This window comes from Camelus ferus, chromosome 30 (assembly GCF_009834535.1).
Source record: "Camelus ferus isolate YT-003-E chromosome 30, BCGSAC_Cfer_1.0, whole genome shotgun sequence".
Classification (NCBI taxonomy): Eukaryota; Metazoa; Chordata; class Mammalia; order Artiodactyla; family Camelidae; genus Camelus; species Camelus ferus.
Window position 1 is genome coordinate 21,040,202 of NC_045725.1, and position 25,557 is coordinate 21,065,758.

At 38.9% G+C, this 25,557-nt stretch overlaps 1 protein-coding gene across 5 annotated transcripts in view; it reads left to right on the plus strand.

Moving 5' to 3' along the window:
* The window catches only part of WDR7 (WD repeat domain 7), a 276,957-nt gene that overhangs the window by 213,627 nt on the left and 37,773 nt on the right, over positions 1–25,557 (plus strand). For 4 of the 5 annotated variants that reach the window (XM_006182769.3, XM_006182770.3, XM_014557674.2 and 1 more), the window contains one exon: positions 1,129–1,228. The exons of the other annotated variant lie outside the window; for it this stretch is intronic. In XM_006182769.3, the coding sequence (XP_006182831.1) occupies positions 1,129–1,228 (100 nt within the window). The remainder of the gene's footprint in view (positions 1–1,128; positions 1,229–25,557) is intronic. 5 annotated transcript variants of the gene reach the window in all.

Consider the following 25,557-nt stretch of genomic DNA (forward strand, 5'->3'; position numbering starts at 1 on the left):
CCTGGTTTCAAAATGCTTACATTCCAACATCTTGTCTCGGTCTCTCTCGGCCTCTCCTACCAGAATGTCAGAAATGGGCCCCCCTGCCATACCAGCTTTTACTCTATATCAATCTCAAGAAAGCGTTAGAGAGACGGTATTTCTCTGTCTTCTGTTTTGCCTCCCACTCCCATATTTTAAAAAATAGTAACAGAAAATTTAGATTGAGTAGGAAATCAAAGAAAAAAAGGCAAGGACTGTGCAATAGAATCGATGTGACAGCCTCGGAAAGACGTGGAATAAGCCACTCGTCCACCTGGGACAGCAGGGCTGGGTAATGGGCGGGGCATATGCAAAGCTCTCCGGGGATATAAAATTGCACCTTATTTACACTTCGATTTTGTTCCTGCCTTCTCAGGCTCTAGCCATATGGCCTTTCAATCATTTTGTCGAAGCACAGATCAGGAATTCAAACACTTAATCAAGTCATGAAAATTAATCTAGAAAAATAAACAAATAAAAATAAATCAACCTTTTACAACCTGCAAACCATCCCCCCCTAAATCCTATTTTCATGCAATGCCACATCACCAAAGATGCTTCCTTACACTACCGATAGCCACCGTCTAAATCACTGATGTGAACTTTTAAACATAACATTTATGTAGCTTTTTTAAGATTGTCCTCCTAGAAAGTATTTTTCATTCCTTAATACTATAATAAACCACGAGAACATAATTAGATGGAGTATGTAAGCCTTTTCATCTTTTCCAGTTCTGCTCAAATAGAAATATTTGCATAATAGTCACTGTAGCAAAACTGAGCTTTCATATTTAAGCTTCTTTTGTATTTCACCCTTCTTGTTTCAAAATTCAAGGGTGTTTGTAATTATGAAGTTGTTTTCTACTGAAAATAATTATTAACAGGCCTAAGTGGTATTCTGCATCATTTTTCTTTCAGTTGATTTTAAGAATTACTGCAATGGAAATTTGTTTTAAACCTCAATATAGTAATTATGGATATACCTATGTAAGTACATATGTATCAGAGCTGACTTTCGTCTTTGAAGTGGATTGCTCTCCACTTTGATGTACAGGTCATCTCACCTGTTTTTTTCTGTTTTTGTTGTTGCTAAAACGTTCAATCCAGGTTCTACATGGTCAGCTATTATGAGCGGAATCACAGAATAGCGGTTGGAGCTCGCCACGGTTCAGTGGCCCTGTACGACATCCGGACGGGAAAATGTCAGGTAAATAAATCACTGTGACTTCCTCTCCATAAAGTGTGGAAGTTACTGAAAGGAGCGAGAGACCAGCACTTCACCAGCTGACGTGCTGAGCTGCTGGAACATTATGGATAATGCTAAAGGGATCAATAGTTTAATGAAGGACTCAAAGAACATAGAGCCCTGCTGTCTTTATTCGCCGGGAACGCAGGGCTGCCATGGATGGGTTCGCAACAGAGCCCAGAGTAAGGTGCTACTGCTCACAAACCACCTTGCGATAAATCTTTCTTCTTTTAAACAAAGTTTTCTGATTTTCTCCTTTAGGCCGTGTATTTTCTGAAGAAAAAAAATTGATGAAACATTATTATGATTAATGGCTAAACAAAAAATTAAGTTTCTGACTAAGTGAAACGAGATATTTAGCAATTATAAGACAGTATTTTGCCCAAGATTGCAAGAAAAGCAGAAATCACAGTGGCGGTTAGTGTGGCTCTATAAAAGGGAAACCAAGGCTCTATCTGAAATAATGTTAACTTTTTATACTTTTATAACTCTCTGTTTTTATAAAACCTTTATTGTTTATGGGAAATTCTTCTTGGTCTTGATCTCGATAGCTGAAATCTCCAAATGTACCGTCTGGTAGATGAAGCAAGACTAGCCCCGCTTTAGCTGTAAGTGGATCGGAGCTCTGAGCTTTTAAACCTCTTTATCCAGAACCGCACTGTTGGGCAACGGCAAAAGCAGGGCCAGGCTTTGCCGTGATCACGATGAGCTTATAGTGTTCGCTGATAAATAGTTCCAAGCCAGAGCTTCCTGGTGTTCACTGTAGCATTTATCAGTGCTGATGTGTACACTCATAGTCAGAGTTATATTCAACTATGTTAGATTGATATGTTCAGCTGTATTAAGAATTTCCAGAAGGAATATGAAGAAATACGTTGGGATGTAGCTAAAATTTTAAATTGTCTCTTAAATTTAGTAAACTATTAATTAGTTCTCCTGAAGTGTCTTTGGCTGTTTTCCATGAAATAGTTCTAAGAGATGGTAACAGGTTTAGGGGGTAAAAGTTTCAGGGGTCAGATGCGTGTAGGGGATATGGTTTGAATGTCTCTTTCCGCCGGCCTTCTCAGGGGCTCTCATGCGTGAGTGTACGTTGTGCAGTTCCTGGGTGTGTGTGTGGAGGACGCACCATTTGCCACACTGTTGTAACTACTGAATTTTGTTTGTGTGTTGCGGGGAGGCGGGGTTGACATTCGCTCCTGCTTGATGACCATATTTCTTTACTCGGAACTCTCATTTTGAACAATGAAACTACTCTGAACACTTGCTTAAAAATTAGTTGTCTATATAACATTCTCTCCAAAGAGAGACAGATTCTTCAGACAGCATTTCAGAGTTTCTTTTGGTAAGACACTTTTTAAAAATTGGAGTATAGTTGAGCCCTGAACAACGCTGGGGTCAGGGGTACAGACCCACATATAACTTGGCCCTTTGTGTCCGTGGTTCCTCCTTATCCCTGGTTCTGCATCTGGGGATTCAGCCAACCTCGGGCCTGTAACGCTGTAGTGTTTACAATTGAAATCTGTGTACGAGTGGAGCCACGCAGTTCAAGCCCGTGTTGTTCAAGGATCAACTGTATATTATTACTAGCAGACTTGAGAGAAATAAACCACAAACATCTATAAGCTAAAGACAAAAAGACAGAAAAAAAAAAAAAAAGAGCAAGGGGACCTTTTCATGCTTCTTTAAACCTGAAGTGTGGAAATCATCGAAAGGACTCTTTGTTATCAGACAAGACACTGTTGCCACCAACAGAGAGCGAGGCAGCGTGAGCACGGTGACGTAACCCAAAGAGGAGAGAAATGAAGAACTAACGAGAAAGTACCGGACTGTCCTGAGTGTACATTTCCCGACAGTTTCTCCCTCCTGCGTGGTCTTAGTGAAGATCTTCGTAACGTGGAAAACACATGAATCATTTGAATATCTTACTCTTTTTAAGAAAAGTATTTGAGATGCACTTACTAAATCAATGACAGTTCATTCTTAACAAGCATTTATAATACCACTCATATTTCATTTTATTTTCTCTACATTATTTTAGTACGTTTAGACATTTCAGTGTCACCGTATTTTTCTTCCTCAGCTTCTTGGTTTTGATATGCAAAATTATCAGTAGTATTAAGTGATGGAGTAACCTTTACCTTCCAGTTCTGTGTGAAAGTGAAGGTTACTCTTTTCTCTCATCATTCAGAGCATGAAAACAAAGCTAAATCTCTAAAATCAATCTTAACTGCTTTTGCCAGTTACCAGTTATATCCAGTGACAATGAGCTCTTAAGGGATTCTCTTAATTCTTTTATGGTATTAGTGTTTGAAATAAGTGAGTCAACAGTTGAAACAGAATTCACAAGTATAGTTGTCATGTTTAAAAATGGTATTTTAGAGGTGAATCAAAGGACTAGGAATTTTGAACTAGGAATGCAGTAAAGCATTTTTTGAATTAGCTACTGGAATCATTTCACAGAGTGGGACAATTTTCCTAGCATGGGCAAAGACATAGAGATATGACATAAAAAATGTAGAAGGATGATTAGTAACTTTACTGGACTCTAGGGGTAGGGTTCCAGTTAGGTGGGAGGACCTGCAGTGGCCATTCTAGGATGCCAGAGGCTGAGAGAATTCCCTGGTCCCAGCGGATGCCGAGAACCCTTGGCTGAGGGAATGGAGGGAGGAACATATAGGGTCCCTGTCCTTATTGTTAGGTTGGTTGGTAAAGGATAGAATAGAAAAGTCAAATCTCTTTCCCTTACCTTTTGGCATTGGCTTCTTTTTTCCTTCCCAATCAGTTTTCTTTCTGTCTGTTCCTCCCAAACTAGAATAGGCAGTCATACGAAACCACAAGATAAATATGCATTATCTGTCTGGCACACGAATTTTACTTACATTGAGAGTTCACAGGCTATTGCCCAAATCTGCCTGCCACCTGTTTTAGTAAATAAAATTTTACTGGACCACAGCCACATCATTCGTTTAAGGATTGTGTACAGCTGCTGTCAAACTACAACAGCAGAACTGAGTTGTCGTGGCCGGCAAAGACCATACGTGGTCTGCAAAGCCTATAATATTTATTATGTGGCCCTTTACAGAAGAAGTTTACTGACCCCTGGCTTAGATAACTGAGGAGGAAGAGTTAACTCATTTAAGTGAAAAGTGACTTAAAGCGGTATAGTGTAACGTATTGGAGAAGAACAAATAGAGCCTTGTGTGGCTTGAACCCTGTCTCCACCACTTACTGATTTCATCAGCTTGGGAATGTTCCTTAACTTTCCTGAGCCGAAGTTTCCTAACTGTAAAATGGTGATGGAAATAGTGCCTGTTATCCTGAGAAGTAAGATGGTTTGTGTAAAATTCTTAGCAAGTGGTTAGTATTCCATGAGTGTTGGTTATTACTTTATTAAAAGAAACTTGGAAATGCATTACATTGCAGTTGAATTGCATTGATTGTGGGGAATTTTAAAGATAAACCTTGAGACATTAGAGTGTTTGTAGATTCTCAGGGCTAGGACTTTGCACAGAGTCAGAGCTTTGGTGGACAAGTCAGGCAGCTGCCCGTGGGCCATGGGTAAATTTCCTTTCTAAAGGCAGCTCTTGCCTGTGGTGTTGGGCTGAATCTCCACTGATTATGGAAATCAGAAACTTTGATGTAGTTCAATAGTTAAAGTCTCGCTGTGCTGCTAACCAACTTGGCAACTGCTAGCAATTTAAGAATATACCTGACTCAGATTTTGCTTAATTAAAAAAAAAAAAAGATACCAATGAGTTACCAAATAGTTGGTGAGGGCCAGTTTCTCTGTGTGAAACGATTTCAGCTGATATGTAAAGAACGAATGACAGAATCTCGCCATTTTGCAAGCTGTAACAGAGCTAGGTGCTGAACCCTGGTGACTGCTTCTATCATAAAGGAGGCTGTTGGACATTACGTGTCCACTGACAGCAGAGCACACCACCACCTGTGAAGCAGTCTTGCCAAAACCATCAAATCTGAATCTGACCCAGCTTCCAAATCCAGCTGTAATTCACAATAAACACAGAAGTCAGAGGAATATATGATGGACATCATGGGGATGTGGCCATCAAAATCCAGACTAGGAGAACTTCCAGAGGATAAATGATCTGGTTCTTTGAGTAATAATTTGCCAAGGTTGGGGTGGGAGAGGGAGGGTGAACACAATAAGACTTAAGAGATGGATCAGTGAATTGAAACAGGTGGGCATTATTTGTATCCTGATTTAAACAAGTAAATTGCTTATATGATATTCTGCACACACGTGCACACATGAAATTAGAAGTGACTCTATATTTGATGATATTAAAAAGTGCTACTAGTTAAAGGAAAGAAAGATAACTCCCCATGAAGTGCTTAAATTTTGTTGGTAGACAATGGGCTTGATCTGCAGACTGATTAGATTCCATGAATCCTTAGAGCTACAAGTATGTGTTTGGTTAAATCAGCAGTGAAAAATCTTCCCTCTAGTAATATTTGCCTTTGGTTTGGCAAACTTGATGCTACCTCTTTCTGATTTTCCAGTCCTTTGTGAACGCATTCTTTGTAATAATCACTGCCGGCTCTGTGCAAGATTCTCTTAGGCTCATGTTAGCTAGTTTTCCTCATGAAGTTTGTACTACGTTACTTGAAGGTGTCTGATCCACTTTGGTACATCTAGGCACTTATTTTCTTTCTTTGACATAGTTCTGCCCAAAAGGCAGTGATGTATGAGAGGGAGAAAGTATGGCCGAAGTCTTATCCATATCTTAAATTAGTGAAAGAACTTTATTATTGAAAATTTTAGGTAAGTTCCGTAAAGTACTCATTTTTGGAGCCCCATATTTTCTAGTACCTGGTACATAGTAGTTGCACAATAAAATTCATTCACATTGATCAAATAAAACATCCTGAGTCCTTGGAGTAAAAAATAAAATATGAAATATAATATGGCATGGTAAATGAAAACAAAATATGCTTCAATTACATCAAAAATATATTTGTAATTTGGGCTATAGCTATATTTTGGCGTGTCATCCACCCTTCATCAAATTGTTGTTTCTCTATAAAGGTTAATAGGATATCTTCAGAAGTAACATAAAGGATGTCTTTTTTGTGAGCCATGAAAACATACCTATGTTTCTGTAGTAGACCATGACCAGGCATCCCACAGCCAGATAATGAAGGGAAAAATGGAAGCAAAGATTGATTGTTGTAAAACTGTGGCAACTGAAGTCCAGCTATAATCCCTTATAGGGCACGAAGTAGGTTCTGGAATGCTGACATGTGCCCCTAATGCTCACACAGCCTACTGCTCTAAAAAGCGGTGAGCCTGGAGGCTCAGCTCCTCTGGCCGTACAGACTCCTTCCTCCATGTGGGGTGGATGTGTTGCGCTTCAGCTGCACCTCCATGAGGAAAAGTGGGAGGCCACAGGGTACTTTGTCCACTTACTTTATCCTTATCTCCCGAACGTCCTCTGCCCTGCTCCTTTGCTAATCTGTCCAGACCCATTTTCACCAGTCTTTAAACCTTGATTTATCCCACTGTTGTCCAGCATGGGATAACTTCATTCTTTGGCCAACAAGCCTTCACAAAATTGGTCCAGTCGTGTTGCTTTATATAGGCACCTGCCGCCTTCTAACTAAACTAATGAGGAAATCAGGAAAATGCACAGCTACCTCGAAGAGCACATGGAAGATGAGGAAGGCTGCCTCATTGCTTTCCTGTCCGTCTCCTTTTCCCTCGTCCCTATTTGTCTTCAACTGCCAAGTAACTCTGAGGACTAGACTTGTTACCTTGTGGGGAGCATCTGTTTCATTAACTAAGGCTCCAAGGTAGTGTGTCTACAGCATACATAATTTGGGGGACTTCCATTTATGAACAAAATCAGAACTCTGCACAAAAATTATGTATGTATTAAATGTATGTGTGTATGTGTATAACTTTTCAGTAACTTCATGGTAAATTCACCTTTCTGGCTCCTTTAAAAAGTGCATTTTATAATCCTTTCTGTAGCTACCATGGTCCTTCTCTCTCCTACCATTGTATCAGATGAGTGGTCTGTGGTACCCCCTCTACCCGACACCTTCCAGCTTCCACCTGGACAGAGCGACTGAAACCACACACTCGAACTTCACTAGGGTGGTCTTGCCACAATGCTAGCAAGGTGTCTCTTGGCCCCTTGGCCAAATATATAAAGTTACTGTATGCTCATAGATGAAGCACTGCGGGTGGACAAAAATGCTGAGAATAATTCACATTAAAATAATGAATATTGGCTCCTTTTTCATTAACGATTCTATTGAAATTTGTTTTTGACCATCCTTTGAATTCCTTATACCCTTTGTAAGTTATGCAGCCCTCTCAAATTCTTTACTTGTATCCATATTTCTGACTCAGGTAAATGATATTTTTTTTGATGGTATTTGTAATATACCAAGTTTAATATTAAATTCAATTAGCAAGTTATTTACTCCCTCTTATTTACTGGGGAAGGCAGTGTTAGAGCAGATTTTGGGGCCAGACTGCCTTGGTTTCAAATCCTTGCTCAGTCCTTATTAGCTTTGTGGCTTAAGCAAGGTACTTATATTCTTTGTGCTTTAGTTTTTTCATCAATAAAATGGACACAATAACCCTCTTAGTATCATATTGTAAAATTAAAAGAATATATTTATATATAAAGCAAACGTCAGCCAGTGGTAGGTGCTTAAAGAAATGTTAGTCATCATAATTATTCTTTAGCCAGTTGTTAAATACGACGAAATCAGTCAAGTCCAGTCTGTTCCCTTCTGCTGCAGTATATATATGACTTCATACCAGCTAGATCAGTAACAACTTCTTTCTTAGGATTTTTTTTCCTGCTCTTTATTCTAGAATCATTTGATTAATCTTACAAATAGAATGAATAGAATACCAGACCAAGTAATTAGGAAAGCTAAGATTACACATACTGACCTGTCCTTCAACCTCCATGTTTAATAATTATTCTTTTGTCTATCCTGATTTTCCCACAGCATGAATCTGTTGTCCACTAATACATTTTTAGTGATTTTTTTGAAATCATTACAAATATTACTTTCAGTGTTTCTGCTATATTAGAATCTTTCTGAGTAAAGTAATTTTAAGCTGATTTTTAAGTGTTGGTGTTCTCAAGTGCCAGCATATCTGTTTGGGGCCCTTCTGTTCGCATATATTTAACGTCATATTAATTAACCACCACTGGGGTTTGGGGTTTTTTTAAGGATTTTGTTACTGTGTGATTTTCCACATCTGTTTTCTTCAGCATCCTTTTTAGGACATAAAAGATTAGGTCAGTGACTCAGACACCTTATGGGTGTTATATTCAAGTTCCCATTTGTTAGGTAGCATAATTTTCTTTGTGGTGTCTCTTGCTTTCAACAGGCACAGTTGTGAATTTCTCATTCTCTCTTATTTGCATACCGTTTATTATTAAGCCCTTTATCCTTATCTCTATTGAAATTCAGTTTAATTTATTTACAAACTTACCTCTTCATATATACAAGCATTTTTATGCTGCTTAGGTGGCTGCTTTTATAACTCAAAAGAAAACTGTAGTTAGGCTCTTAAAGATTGTTGTTATCTGATTTTTATTAGGTTTGGGGTTGGTTTAAAACTTTTTCGTTCTTCATCTCTGAATCTGGTCAACTGTGGCCAATGCCCGACTCAGTTTCTTCCTTCCTTTCTTTTTTTCCCATCAGTGTGAAGCTTCCTGTAACAATTATTTTGTTTTTATTGCCAGTAATGACCTACTGATACCTGACCAGTCAAAATTGAGTAATTTGTGTAATTTCCATGCCCCCCTCCCATGAGAAGTCTAGATATAATGCTGGAATGATTAGCATTTACATGAGAACAGGGGAAAAGCTGGTGAAGGGAAAGTCAGCCTTCCTTTTTCTCTGGAAAATGGATGAAATGTATTGATTGCTTCTTCAGATTATAAATGTAACTCATGCTCATTAAAAAATAACCTCAAGCAATAACAAAATAAAGTTGAAAGTTAAAGTCCACTGTAAGCTGTCCCTCAGAGTTAATTCCTGTTTAGCTGTTTGTTGCAAATACTTTGAGTCTTGTTTCTGTGATATACAAGTAATATTATCCCTTCCCTCCGCCCCAATAATAGAATAGTTTTCTGCAGCCTGTTTTTATTTTTACCTAACAGTCACCTTCCCTGTGACTCTATATATCTCATTCAATAATAGCAAGTAATAATGAGTGCCTGCTGTTGGCTGTAAATGACACAGGTATGGCCCTTGCCCTCAGGGGGCTTCTATTCAATGAGAGGAGACAAACAAGAAAGTAAAGAAAATATCATCAGGTAGCTAATACAAAGGGGTGACTGGGTACCTGCTTTAGATTAGATGCTCAGGGGCGAGCACACTGAGGGGGTTGATTTAACCTGAGAATGGGTGACCATCTAGAAGAATAGCAGCATAAGGACAAGGAGCCATGAGTACAAGGACGAAGGTGGGAACAACATTGCAGAGTTTGGGGAACAGAAAGAAGGCAGCTGTGAAGGACAGTCATTTTGTGAGCAAGTGGAAGATCGATTTAAGGTGGGATTGGATAGGAAGGTGGGATCTGACCACAAAGGCCATGCTGGGGATCTTAGATTTTATTTCAGTGTGATGGAGGATGCCACTATAGAATTTTAAGCAGGGAGCTTATATGTTTTTAAAAATTATTTTTTGCATCTTTTGTTTTGGAAGGCTTTTTGTTCTTTATTTTACAACATTGGAATCACAGGAGTCACACTACTCTGAAACATTAAAAAAATCTTAATAGTCCATCATAGCTAGACTTCCAAGTCAAGCACACACCATTGATGTAACGTGTGCTTTATAAAATATGAAGCGTTTTATAAAATTATTATGCTGTTGATGAACTATTCAAATTTAGTCCAGCTTTGTGTTCATACCAACAAGGCTGCAATAAAGATCTTTATACATTGGATGCTTTTCTCTCTGTAGGACAGATTCTAAAAACAGGAATTCGTTTGATCTATTTTGATTTTCAAAGATTAATGGCTGCTGAGCTGGGACTAAGGTGGTTGCAACAGAGATGGAGAAATGTGGAGAAAGGTAATTTTTTGGAAGTAGAGCCAGAAGGTCTTGATGATTGTTCAAATGTGGGGCAAAGGGTGGGGGAAATTAAGAGGGAAGCAGTAGTGAGAAAAGGGAGGAGTTCAGAGGTGACTCACAGGTTTGAGTCTTGAACAACTAGGTGGATTATGGTGCCATTAATGACAGGGAGAAAAGCAGGCAAGGTGTGGGGTGAAGGTCAGGACTTAGGTCTGGACATATTAAGTTTGAACGGCTATTTTAATCTATTGGAATGACTGCATAGTATTCCAATATACAGGTGTAGGAGAATTCATTAACCAATCCTCTATCCATTAACATTTAAGCTCCCCCTTGCCAATTTCTCACCATTATAAACAGTGCCACATTGAATAGCCTTATTAAGATAACTTTTTATGCCTATCTGGTTTTCTTAGGGTAAATTCCTGGATACACAGTGCAAGGTCAAAAGACTTGCACATTTGATCACCAGAATGCTTTAAAACTACTTTCCCACGGTTTATGGGCATTAATTTCTTCATACTCTCCCCAGTATTCCTATGAATCACTTGAATCCTATGAATGACTCTTGAACAGCAGTTATTCTCATTTAAAAAAAAAAAAAGGAAACTCCACAGTTGGTCTGTTTTGCCTCCTATATTTTTCATCTGGGACAACAGACTGTTTATTCGTTTATTCATAGGTTATCATTTATTTCATTTACAAAAAAATAAAATAATTTTCTGATAGTTCTACTCTGTGTCAGACACTATATTATGTGCAAGAGATTAAAAAAATAAATATGAATTGTTCCTTATAAAACCCCTCAAGGAGTTTATAATCTGGTCTAGAAGGCAGGCAGAAACCTGGAGCTGAAACACTGTGATGGTCCCTTCCAGCAGGGCGGTCTGGAGTTCTGCGGGAGAACGCGGGGGGAGCGCGAGCCCAGATTTGTTTAGGAGTCTGGAGAGAAAGGTCTGGAAGGGCTCCCTGCAGGAGAGGACATCTGAACTGAGTCATTAACAGTTCCGAGTTAGGCGAGAAGGGCAAGGGTGGGGACAGATTTCAGGCAGAGGGCATGGCACCTGCAGAGCCCAGAGGGACAGGAATCGGAGTGGAAGCACACGGATCAAAACCTGAGAGATGTTTCCCCTTTGCATGTGAGCGGGTCATGTTGTAGCAGTCTGGAAATTCGCATTACCCTGGGAATTGCACAGCTCATATGTGAAAAAGCCATTTCAGTAGGTAAGTGGAGAGACACCTCTTCTCTGCGACTTACTGAATGCTAAGTCAGTAACACAGATTTTATAAATAAAGTTTACATGGTGTTAGCGTAGTATAAAGAAATACTGACTGCTAGCATTGTCTGTAAATAATATTTTTAGGAAAAAAGGGGGCTTGGCAAGAGATGAAAATGTTTTTAGCATAGAACATAAAGCATTCAGATGAAAATGAGCCACCCTATTTTCTGTAACACATTGCATTCTGGCGAGCCCTCTAAGGCTACTGTGTATCCAAAGATAGCTAATATGTAAGGTGCAACAGTCATGTCAGCAAACACACCTAAATGAATAGAAGTTTGAAATACAGTGTGTTCTTCTCTCTAAGAGTACAGAGATTTTACCTCTAGTTAGGGGGAGCCATGGACCTTAAGGATCTGGTGGCCAGTAGGATTGATGTTTCTTTAAGGACGGAGTTTTGACGCTCCGGGCACAGTTTTCACTGAGCAGAAGTCCATCGCGCGTGTCCATCAAGGGCACTTATGTGGTGATTGCAGAAATTGCAGTGAGAATTGACTACAGTCCTTAGTCAGGCTGACATTTTAGGTATTTTCTTTCTATTCTTTTCAGCAGCTGCTTTTATGGTGGGTGTTTCCCCTGATGTTCGGGAGCAACAACCAGAAATTTGGCATCAGGGGTGCTAATAAGATGAATGGTTGGAGAAGACAATGGCTCCCTGATGCTGTGTTGAAGAATTACCCAACGAGCCTCCCGTTTTAAAAGTGAAATGCTATTTAGAGAAGAACCTCTAGGAAAAGAAACAGATATCTGGAACAGTGCTTGAAATTAGACCATCATTTATCCTGAAAGCTTAAAAATTCTTAAAGAATTTTTTTAATAGTCTGTGTAGAGGAGTATCTTTCTGTTGTCTCTTTGCCCCATCACTCAGTGAGAACTTCTTAGAGCCATGCTGTACTTCAAATGGCAATATTTAAGATTTCTACACCAAGAAGGAAAATTAAATTCTTGGTAATATCTGTAATTGTGAATACATGAGGCAGAGAGTTTGTTTGCAAACCCAACAGTTATGACAAGCATTTCAGCATTCTTGCAAAAGCATTAGGTAGACTAAAATTTATTTTGATTCTCAAAATTTATATTTTATCTACATTTCTCAGTGCCATTCAGTTTCCTTCCTAGCCATTCTTTCTTTCCTATCAACACATAAAAAATGAAAATATAAATGTGAATAGATAAGTCCACAAAATTGTAAAATGCTAGGCAGAGGGATCAGTAGCACATTGAATGCATTCTGGATTCAGGGCCTTGTAAATATGAATCGTAAGTGCTCTAAACCATGGATAATAAGGACACAAATCTGTAGTTCATGATAGGTTCTAAATAAATGCTGATAAGTGATTCAAAGGAGCTTGTCAGAATTCAGTAGCTCCTGTCTCAAATAGAGCTCGTGACGGAGCTTACGTCTGGCGGGGGAGGGGGCAGATCCACAGGGTCACACAAAAGCCCTCACACGTAGCACAGTAAGCCGCAGAAGTCGCTCGGTTAGTCAAAGTATTGCTCAAGTGTGGAATCTTGTAAAATGACATTTATCTTACACATGTCATTCTAATTTAAATCCTATAAAAATTTATTTTCCATCCCTTTTGATGTGAGACCAAGGCCTTTTATTTCTATAGTTGGTCCATTGATTATAAATCTAGAACACTGTTCTGTCTAAACCACACCAGCTTCTGTTTCTTTAAGTAGATTGAGAAGTTGAAGATACTCAGAAAGCATCACAGAGTATTGTCCTGGGTGTTGATGCTTTTCCCTGCTGTGTATGGTTGTCCCACTTCCACCTAATTTCATGAGAGTGTGTATGTCTGTATCTTTCTTAAGCAGGCTTCCCACTCTTATTTTATAATTTTATATGGTATTTAATTTAACTACATGTTTACATTGACGCACACAACCAGCATAACTTTGGCTAACTCCAGATCACAGAGCTTAAGTGGTGGTGGCAGCAGCAAGTGGGCTCGTTAACCACTGGCATCTCTCATGTGTTGGGCGTCGGTCAGGACATCTGAGTAGAGAGTATTGTAATCCCAAGAATCAGTAAAAATAGAAGTCCGTCAGCGAGATTCTAATACCTTCAATGCATGGTGCCTGGAAGTATTTACATGGCACTAGGAAATGCAGAAGGAAATGACGACTCATACGATCAAGGTGTCTGCAACCTGGTAGGGATGACAGAGATGAAACAAATAAGGGCAATGCAGCGTTTCAGGGCTGCAGTAGAACGTGGCATGTCACAAAGAAGGAAAGGGTGACCCCCATGGAGACAGGGAGACAAGAACAGGAAGAGATCAGTGAGGAAGGTGATATTTGAGCCGAGTCTTGAGTTGGTGTTCCGTGGGCACACGTGGAGGAAGAAAACTTTGCAGAGAGAGGATGAAGCACCAACAAAAGCTTAGAGACATCTCTTAGAGTGCATTCCGGGGACAGGGAGGGTTTTGCTGCACGGGGAGCAGAGCTCACAGAGGAGTACAGCAGTAAGCTGGAGGAGGAGAGAAAGCCTGGTGGTTGGGGCGGGGGCGGACCGTAGGAAGCCTTTCCTGGATAGACAGCTTCATAGTGCGGAGTCTCATTTGTCAGCAGTGGCAAACTCAGATGCCCCCAGCGACCAGCAAGTAGCATAACTTGGTAAAACAAGGTAAGCCCTCTTGTTTCATCTTTCATTTTCCCATTTGTGATAGCACCATCCAAGAAACATTTGTCCTTCTTTATAGCACTACTATCAGTAAAACAGCAGCTTAAGCCTTTAATGAAATGCCAGCTGGTATTGTACTTGAGTGTCGTGGATAGAACTGGGAGGGGTGGGGACTCTGGCAGACTGGAGAGCACGTGCTCCATGAAATGGGATCAGCGGTGTCTCAGATCCTCTCCGTTGGCGCCATGTGGAATGGTGGACCTGATCTTGTGATTCTTCAAGATAAGCTGCAAATCTGGGTTGTCATTTAAATCCTCCCAATTTTTAAATGCTAGTGACTGATTTTTAAAGTTTTGAGAGTGCACAAACCAGTACTACATGGAATGCATGGTAGTATATTCAGAGCAACCATTTGAAGAGGTTTTAGCAGGGGAGCCACAGGATCAGAGATTCCGTTTGGGAAGGACAGGACTGCAGAGGATGAGAAGAAGGTGTGCTCTTTGAGGCTTTGGTAACAATCCAGGACCCGTTGATCAGGGCTTGAATGGTATCCATGGTGGCTGAGTGAAGACAAGGAGCCAGAAGCATGATACAGAGCAGGTAGATTATGATACGCCTTAAAATAAAGCATTTTAAATACATGTACTAAATTAAAATAGCAATAGATACCGTAATGAAACAGTAAAAGCAAGATTTTCTGAAACAAATAAAAAGAAAAAAAAAAAAGGATGGGCTAGGTATGAACTAGTAGGGAAGATAGTCATGTAAAAGGAAGGATTTAGTTTAGGCATAGAGGGGCGTTTTAAAAATAAAAGTACTGTGGAATTGTGGGAAAGATTTAATCCTTAGGGTATTTCATCTGCAAAATAATAGAAGCCGCAGAAGAGACTTTCAATTAAAGAATTTATTATTTCACATAATAAAACATCTTCAGGTAACTGATGAAGGGGCCAGCTCAGCATTATCGTGAAGGACCCCAGTTTTCCCCTCTCTTTCACTATATTCAATGTGTTGATCTCCTAGACTGGACCACCTCAGGATACAGGATGCTGCCACAGAGCCAGTGACCTGTGCATAAGATACCATCCAGTGACAGAAAGGAGAAGTTTTTAAAGCAAATAGACCCTCTAAGAAAGCCTGTCCCCAGGTCTCAATTGACCAAAATTGTACCACATACCCATTTTTTAAACCGGTTGCTGGCAAAGAGAATGGAATTATCATGACTGACTAATTGAAGTTCACTCCTGAGACAGAAAGTTGTCACCTTCCCTAGACTGGCCAGAGGAAGCCAACCAACACTGCCGCCCCGGGGGAATTTGGTGACATCGCCCCTGGAGTGTCGTAAGATGTGATAAATAGGAGAGTAGGTTGATGGCAGAGATTTTGGAGCAGATCTGGATTTGGGGACACAACACTTCTACCTACTGTCTTTGCAACTTTGAACAGTTACTAGCCCTCACTTTCCTCTCCTGTAAAATGGGCATAATTCTAGGCTCTCTTCAAGATTCATTGAGCCAACATAGAGTTTCCTGACTGTGGCATTCTCAGTGCTCAGTAAATGGTAGTGGGGGGTTGATTGATAGTGGTCTTTCTAGGACAATCCAGTTTTGAGTTCCTGAATTTGAAAGTGCCTTTTGTTTTGGTCTGAGAACAAAAATCTGGAAATCTGTTAAAACAAAGACGACCAGTAGTAAATTGCTTTAAAAGAATCAGCTTTCCCTTTTTTGGTACAGAAAGAGTGAGCTGGAATGGGAAAGTACATGAGAAGCCTCAGGTGATCTGCCTCTTTTCGCTTCCCATGTCTCGTCCAAGGCCAACGGCCACCCCGCTTCCTTGCACTAGTGGGAGAGGATTGCCCTTGGTGACCTCACACTGTCCCTCTCCCTGACCTGTTTCACTGGACTTGTGCCCCTGCTTCAGAAGGAGCTGTTAAGCAGCCACGCTTGAAGACAGAGTAGGTGCTTACAAATAATTTGCATTTATTCCTTTTAACTGCTGAAGTAATTCTGCTGTGCCCTAAAGTTACATCTTAATCCAGATTATTCGTTACTGCAGTGAAAGGCATTGAAAACAGTTTCCTCTCAAAGGACTGTCAGGAGTAGGAGAACGTCTATGGAATGCCCACCACACCAAGTTCAATGCTGCTTTCTCATATGTGCTGAGAGCGGCCCTTCGTAGCAGTCAGAAAGCCAGCTCCCGGAAGCCTCTTAAATTTCTCTGGGTGAACATCCAGCGTATGGCATTGTTACTGTGTTGCTGTAATTTATGTAAATGTGTTGCCAGAGATGAATTGAAACTTATAGTTGTAAATCTGCGAGGATACAGCTATAACTCACACAGATTTATTACCTGTAGACATGTGTATCAGGTCTCTGGAATTACTGCCTCTCCTGTAGACAGAGGTTAAAGAAGAAGGTAACAACTTACACGCCATTATACACGCACAGCAGTTTGTCATTCATCGGTAGTCGTGTGAATACAGAACACAGCAGGTGGACTGTCCTTCACCCAACACAGTCCAGTCGGAAGACTTCCGCAAGAATGCTGAGCAAAAGATCACCAAATGAGGAGTCAGAAAATTTAGTCTTAGCCCCAATTACTAATTTTGTTACTTGACTTCTCTGAGTCTCAGTTTACCAGGTAGAAGATTACTTTTCCAAAACCTGTTAATTCCACCCCGATACACTTTGCGTGGTTTTTGCGAGGAAGCCGTGCATTCATTCTTTCCACAAACATTTACTGAGTACATACTATTTATGAGACATGCATAATTTTTTTAGGCTGAAAAAAGTAATTTAGTTCAACATGCTCATTTTTGCAAAAAAGCAAAGTGAGGCCAGAAAGATGAGGTGCTTTACAGAAGGATATGTGAAAGGGCTTTTGAAATGAATTGCAGAATTCATACAAGGAGAAATAATCGTTAATTGTAATACAAAGCCAGTGTCCTTTGTAGGGTGATGCATATGTGTTTGGTTCTCCATGGGCGTTTCCATCTGTCTGGGAGTTCGTTTTTTGTACATTCACTGGGTGTTGTCATTTAGCATTGTTCTTTCCAAGCCAGCTGACACATCAGAATCATGCAGGAAATTTGAAACTAAATTTCTGCTACCTCAGGCCTTTTGAATTAGAATCTCTGAGGCAAGAACTCGGATATTTACGTTCTCATAAAGTGCCTCCAGATTACGCTAAGGCAGACTGGAGTTGAGAAACTCTGGTTTACCAAACAAAATAACAGATTAGAGGAGGAAAAACCAGTGTTTGAATTATTGTGAAATGACATTTTAAGTCCCCATGGACTATAAAATTAAACAATTTTGAAATAAGGAAAAATAGCTTGCATTAGATCTAGAATCATACAGACTGAAATGGAGCCTTAGGATGAGAGAAACGTGATTTGGGTGGGTGGGAGGTGTTACCATTGAGCAAAGCAACATTAAGGAAAGCTTTAGAGGGGAAATCCCCACCCCCACAAAGACCTTATGTTTATCCATTACTTACATGTATAACTATTTATAGATACTTGTAACCATAGTCTGTACATTCCTAGATTTGCTTTGAAATATTGCATAAAATCATAAAATTTTAGTTTGTGAGGTTTTAGTTACTCCTTGCTATGCAGAAATTTTGACCACCCTGAACTGAGTTGAGGACAGAATACCTAGACACTCATGTTGCATTATGTTACGTTATCCCAGCCCACCTGACAGAGCGTTAGACAACGACTGTTGGGTCCATGTCTAGCCTCCTCTTCAACCACGGACCCCTTTCTAGTAACTTTTCTGTTCTTCAAGTTACAACAGGGGGAGCCTCTACCAGATAAAATCACTAACAGAAACCCGTGCTTACAGAGGTCACCAAGATCTCGTTAACCCTTTACAGCTCTGTCCCCAACTGGCAGTTTTCTCCAGCTACTCAGATACAACAGACAGTTCAGGACTCCTCTGTCTCTGGATGTCTCTCAATACAGTAGGGCCTTTTCTCTTGCTCCAGCATCCATTCAAATCGTTTATTCATTTAACAACTATTAAGTATTTGCTGTGTACCAGCTACTATGTTGGTGCTACTCACTACTGGAATAATGTATTTCTATTTAATGATTATAAGGAAATGAGGCTTCCTCCAGAGACATACTTAGAAGAACATTTTTAGCTGCTTTGCTTTTCCAAGTTGTGCGTCCAGTGACATGTCCAGGATGTGAGATGCTTCCATATTTAAGGAAAATCCTGAGCATTTAGTTTATCAATATGTCCTTAATGACATACTGAGAGAAATTATGCACCAAGGAGATTTTATAGCAGAGCAACAAGAGACACGACTGGGGAGGTGGGCTGGAGCTCCGTCACAGAGGTCCCTGAGTCATGATGAGGAATTTTGATATTATTCTAAATGCAGTGGGAAACTATTAAGGGTTCTAAACAAGTGACTTGATCTGTGGGGAACGGATTGAAGGAAGACCACAGTGGAAATGGAAAGGCCAGTTACAGGGCTGTTCCAGAAGGATTCCAGACTAGAGATGACAACAGTCTAGACGGGTGTAGGGACAGTTACTATGGAGAGAAATGGACCGATTTGAGATGAATTTGAAGATAAAGTTGAACTTGTGGTGAATGCAGTGCGGTTACTGAGCGAGTGAGGTGCGAAGGATGATTCTCAGGTTTCGGGAGTGAGCAAGAGGAGCAGATTCGTGGAGTAAGGGTGGCAGAAAACTAATCGCTCGGCTTTCGATGTTAACTTTGAGATGCCTGGTAAACATTCATGTGGCGCTGTCAAATATGTAACTCCATGCTTGGCTCTGGAGATCCACATTAGAGATGAGATGGAAGGGATGCGTCTGGAAAAGCAAGAGAATGAATGGTTTGCAGGCAAGAAGAAAATCAGAAGATTGTGGTACAGAAAGGGAGAGTGTCTCACGGGTAAAATGCTGCTGAAAGATCAAGTAAGATGAAAATTAAGAGGAGGCATCAGATTTGGCAGCAGAAGGTTCTGGGTGGCTCTGAAGAAGCAGGTGGGTACAGTGGTGGGGGTGGAAGCCTGGCAGCAGTGGAACAGGCAGACTTGTGTGGATGACTCCTTCAAGAAGCTTCTGGAAAAAATGAGACAAGAGGTGGCTAGGAGTGAATGTGACATCAGCAGAGTTTTGCTTTTTAAGATATATATTTTAAAATAAGCCACAGGTTATGTAACCCCTGAAAGTGAACACCTGACTCCGAGTTTACCAAAGTAAAACATTTAACCGTGGGAAAGGGTTTAAAACAGACACGCAAGGTACTGTTTGGGATTGGCCATGAGGAAAATACTCCTGCATGTTGTCTGTGTGCTGATGTATGTTAACACTATTATTCTGAACCATTTGAATATTAATTCAGTGCCAACCCAGAGAATTCAAGAGGCATTACATCTGTGCTAATTGGATGAAGGAAAGGATCATTAAGACAGACCTTTGAAATCGCAGACTAAGGCGAAGAGCAGTGCCTTCATACGTGACTTTATTAAGAGTCATTTGTTCAGGGATTTCAAAAACAGGTATTACTTGAAAATTTGTTGAATTTCAGAAGCACTCAGCTTCTAAGTATTCTTAAATGAAATTACTCAACAATCATCCTGTACTTCTAGGATTAAAGGCTTTTTTTTTTTTGGCCAAGAGTGGAGCATTATTTGGCTATCTGTGTATCATATAGATTTGATTTACCAAATGTATTTATATTTGATACAACTATATCATGGCCAAAGCATTCTTTTCATGTTACCAAGAGGGAGGTATCAGTTTTGATTAGCTTTCTCTTAATTTTCTCCGGACAAGAGTAAGGTCGGTTCAGTTTGCATTTCTGAATTTCCATCAAGGAAATGCAGGTAACCTCATGGGCTTGAGCTCTTTTCCTACGGTTTAGCCATTTCACTGAAGAAAAAGCTTCACTCTGATTTTTCACCTTTTCTAGAAAGCAAGTAGAGAGCTGTTTACAACAGCCTTTGTCTGGCTTTGGCATTGATTTTAAATCACCTGGATTGATCATGTGGTTATGGGACTTTAAAAAAAAATCCCGCCAAACACCAAAGCCTCTAAACACAATTAGAATTGAGGGGTTTTTAATCTGCTAGCATTGTGTCCATAGGAGTACATTTAAAATTATTCTCCACTTCTACCCATGTTAGGTGGGGAGAAGCACTATCCTAATGTATAGCATCTGGGGTCGTATAGACACTCTCTAAGCACATAAGAGATGTTCCAAGTTTTCAGAATGAGCAAGCATCTAAAATCTTTGTCTGTCTCTGAGTGTTTTGCTGCCTGGGTGGTTTCCTCAGCCAATAAGAGAGAAATATGCAAATCAGCCAGCTGTCATGTCACACACTCGGTCACTGGACAACAGCCGACTTAGGCAAGCTGATCTCAACCAGATTTGACAAAGAGGTGGAAGGTCTAAAACTAAATAGGTCAACACAGATTCTCTAATAATAGGTAGATGTGAAGGGACAACGGAGGATCCCACAGGAAAACTGCTTTTTTAAAGACTGCTGGTATCATTGTCTCTCATTTCAGATTTCCCATCATCAGTGGTATCTGAGTCTGAATCATCTTATTTGATGATGAAACAGTTTCTGTTTTTCCCTAATTACTCTTTAGATTATTTCTATAAGATTAGTGTTTTAATGAAATAAATATAAAGATTCTACTTTAAGAAGCTGACTTTTCTTTTTTAAAGGTAGGTATTTTTCTAAGGCTTACTACAGAACTTCAATTTTGTTGTCATGGTGACTAGATAATATAACTTTTCAAAAATGGAAACCTGCTTTTAAGCACATTGTACCAGCCTGCTAGGCATAAATTTAGAGTTCAGAGTAGACAGTTTATACTCAGTTTCTCCCCTTGCTGAAATCCAAGTTTACTTTACAGACATCAGATTTCAATAAACACACACACAAACTCCCTGTCAGACTCCTAGCGGTAAAACATAGTAAGCACCAACAAAGGAATTGTTGTTTTTGAATTCATATTCTTTCTAGTTAAAAAAAATGTGTCCCCAGAATAATATTAATTTTGGTACATTCTTATGGTAACACTTTACTAAACAATATAATACTATTTCCCTCAATATCTATACATAATTGTCAGTGAATAAAAGAGAAACAAGGAAATCTCTTTATCAATAGACTGAACAAATAGACAGCATTCTTTTAAAATCTTATAAGAGGAATCAATGCTTTGTTCCCTAAATTCAATTGCAAGCCATTTTACACAATTGTAGTTTTTTCTTTTTTAATATTCTTTTGATATTCTAACAATAGGAACATACTGCAATCCTTCCTGTAATATTATGTATTATTATGAAGGAATGTTTACAGTATTTCATGCTGGAGTTGGTGCTAGTTTAATGCTTAAAGATGTTATTTTGTCTGCTTAGGAGAAAAAGGAAACTTGAATTGTGAAAGATAAGAAAGAAACCTTAAAATGTTTGCCACTATTCTTTTTCTTCTAGCACATTTTCTTCACGTTTCAAGAAAGATGGCTTTACATAGTAACTTAGAAAGAACACCTAATAATTAACAGAATGATGGATGTGATGAATCACCTTTTTCTTGAGAAATAATAAATCAACATATTCCTACCCATAAATTTTTACTGAAAAACGTGAAATATTAGCATCGTATATTTAACAAGATGTCGGATACAAAAACTGTTGACAAAATATTGCCTTCATAACCAGTAGAATGTATTAAAATGTTATGTTCCAGTTTTGAAAACAAAGTAATTCAAATATAATTTACAATTTCCTAAAATTAGTATGGTTTTACTTCTTGTTTAAAACTCTTTAACTGATAATGCTGCTTAAGCATTATCAATATTAGACCAGAAAAAAAAAAAAGCCTCCTGTTATAGAATTTTTTTATTCACAACAATTTTGGTTAAACTTTAATTTTAGGAGTATAATCTGAAAGAACCCATAAGATCAGGTTTGCCCTTTTTCTATTTAAGTGATTCCATCCTGGCCCCTGTTTAGGTAGCATTTTCTTTCTTTGCTCTAGTTTCATTTTCAGGCAGACTTCATATTGAACTTGGTTTAGATTTTGAGGAAGCTTATTTGAAGGGTGAATTTGTGATTACATTAAAGATCAGTTGATTGTTAGTTGTCCAGCAAGTTTGCTTCATTTCCATTGTGGGGTTAGGGGGTGGTCCTGGAGTAGCCATAGTGTGTTGTGGGAAGTGGAGCAGGGCAGTGCCCTTCCCCAGGCTGCATTGATTTGCCCTTCAGCTGTGTGCAGTGCAGAGAGAACCTCGGGCCTTCTTGATTATCTGCACAGTGTCTCTGGGAGCACCATTGACCCATTGCTGCTGACTGCCTGTGGCTCTTGGTTTTTCACACTGTCTCCATGACACTCATAATAAAACATACCATCTTACTCCTCCTCAGCTCTGAGAGCCAACTGGTTTAGCCTAAGAACACCACAATGTTTCTAGAGAACATTTATTTTCTGTGGGGTAAAGTGTTCTGGCAATTTTAGGATTCTGTTTTGTGTGGCTTTAATAGCTACCTCTATAACAAGATGCCACACATACTATTACATTTTTATTGTCTTAAAACCAATACTAGCTTTGCATATATTAACATGAAATTTTGCATTATTAGTACAAAATTAATTTTAAAACATAGGGCTAGTGAAAAGAATATTCTGTGTTAACATTATTAGACTTGACATGTTGCTATAATATTCAATTTCAAAAGTAAGCTTTGAAACATAAGTATGATGCTATGATTTATTACTACAGTGCATGACGGTTTTTTGAGGTTCCTGATTGTATTTAATTTATGTATTTCTAATTTGCTATTGTGAAAATGTCTTCCTTTAGACATTTTAACTCTGATAGTGTCTCAAGTTATAAGAAATCACATGAAATATTTCTTCTTAGTCATCTTGGAAGACTTTTTTTTTTCTATTTAAGTTGTGACTGATTTTGTTTGAGCATGTATCTTTTTTTGTTCTACATTGGAGGCTTCATATATTTTAATATCAGACTATTTTCATTTTTATTTCCCATGTATTTCCTAGTCCACAATCAGCATTGGTAATTCCTTGGTACCCTGTGTTGATTGATAGTGTAGTGTTTCACAAAGAGCTCAGATATCTTGAGAAATAGACTTTGAATCTGTTGGTACAGAGAGAGTAAAATGCACATGCTTCTTAAAGATACTTTAAATATTTTAACCCACTGTTAAGTCTATTACTAGTATAAACAGTAATATAGCTCAATAGAGAGCAGTTAGTCTTTTCTTGCCTGAAGTATCTGGACATTTTTCTAAAAAAAGTTAAGTCAAAGGAAGAGTTGCAGGTTCCATTAATATTGATGGTTACTTTTTATCAAAGTTGTTTAACTGAAGAATGTTTTAATTAGAACAGACTTCTTTAACAAACTTATTTCAATAAATTCAGATTTTCAGAATTATATTAAAGCTAATTTCTCTTTATTAGTATGTGTCCAACATTATGAATTCCTTGAACTCTAGAATCTGTTTCAAAAATGTCCGATGTAACACCTATAACGATATGTTCAAATTATTAGTAGTTTAACCACTGGAAAATGTTATACGTTTGTATCAGTTCATATTAGTGAGCTTTGCCGTTTAATTTTTTTTAACATCTTGGAATTATTTGTGTTGGTTGATGGATTTAGTTCTTGTTTTAGCAAATCTTGGTGGGGAAGTTTTATGTTTTAGGAATGTAGAGTTTTTTTAATTGAATGCTTTTAAAAATATCAGTCACAAAGTAAGAATTTTTAAATGAAAGTTCTTAGCAAGTGTTTTTTTTGATAGGTCGGGGTATAGTGCGTACGTAGCCTTGGTAGACTGTCTCTGTATGACAGATCAGCACATAACCCCCAGAAACAGTTGTTTCTGCTTGGAGTCTAGTTGCTTCCCAGCTGATTTACTTCAGGTTTATGTCTAGTTGATGTAAATAGAACCCAGTGACAGAAAAATCAGAGGAAAGGCATTTACCTCTCATTCCACCAAATTAGTGTTGTTCTTTTGAATAAAAAAAAATGAATTCTCCGTGAATCTGCACACCACAAGTCAGGAGCTTCTAGGACACATGATGAGAACAGATGCCATGAATCCTTTTCAGATCTAGGTACACAGACTTGGGCAACATTTCACTCACCTCAGGGGCAAATAACAGGGTACAGCTGACCCATTGTTATGCAAACATTGTTCTTTCAGAGCCAACTTTTACTTATGTGGGTTTAACTCCCACAGTCTGTCAAGTTTGAATGCTCCTTGTAGGAGTCAGGTATCCAGTTTACAATAGACCCTGGCTGCAGTGGCTTTAAGCCCTCCCACCTGATGGTTTTTGAAAGCATGAGGTTTGTGTTCCACTTAAGCTTAAGTATTTCAGTGTGTCTTTGGACATTCAGAACCACTTTAAAGTGTACGCAAGTCTTCCTCTAACCGAGGCGTACTTACCAGGTACAGCAAACATTAAGCCTTATCATCTGCCCTCCCTGCCCCCTAAAAAAAGGTGAGGTTTCATCAAAAACTTCCATCCTCACAACCTTTCAACCACAATTTGATGATTATTATTGATTATTTCACAGCCTTTCACTCACGCTCTGCCACTGCGGCCAGCCCTGGTATACAGATAGGGCTGCAGTCCAGCTAAAATAAGACTCCATCTTGATAATGGACTGAGATGAGATACTGTTATTTGATAAAGGTAATTGATGTTTTGCAGTGAATTGGAAAGCAGCTTCAAGTGTACTGTATTTGGAGCTATATTCTATCCACAAAGATGGCAATCATATATAAAAATAGAACAAAAGAACTAAAGTTAAATATTTGGACATGGGTTTTTAGAGCACTTGGTGCTATGATTTTTGTTTTTCCTGTGTTTGATTAGTTTAAGCTCTAGTTGGAAAAAAAATAGGAAGGGGCATATCACATTATTTTTCCTCTTTGGTTTCAGGTTAGTTTGTTAAGATCTTACACAGCATGGGTGTTAATGATCGATGCCCTTGTAGACTTCATACCTCAATTCTGTGTTTGGATTAGGATGAATCACTGGGTATCTAAGGTCAGAGTTAAATTTCATGTTAACATTCATTTCTTGAATATTTTACATATTGCATGAAAACACAATTTAAATTATTGATCATAAACATCCTGTCTCCTGGCAAATGCAGCTCAAATAATCTGTGAACCCAGGCTGGGTTTCTCCTCATTTATTATTAACAGATTTCTCTAAAAATAATGCGTTAACTCGCTGTGTTTGTTCATCAAGCTTCCTTCAGCCACCGGGTTTAAGTTGATTAAGGTATC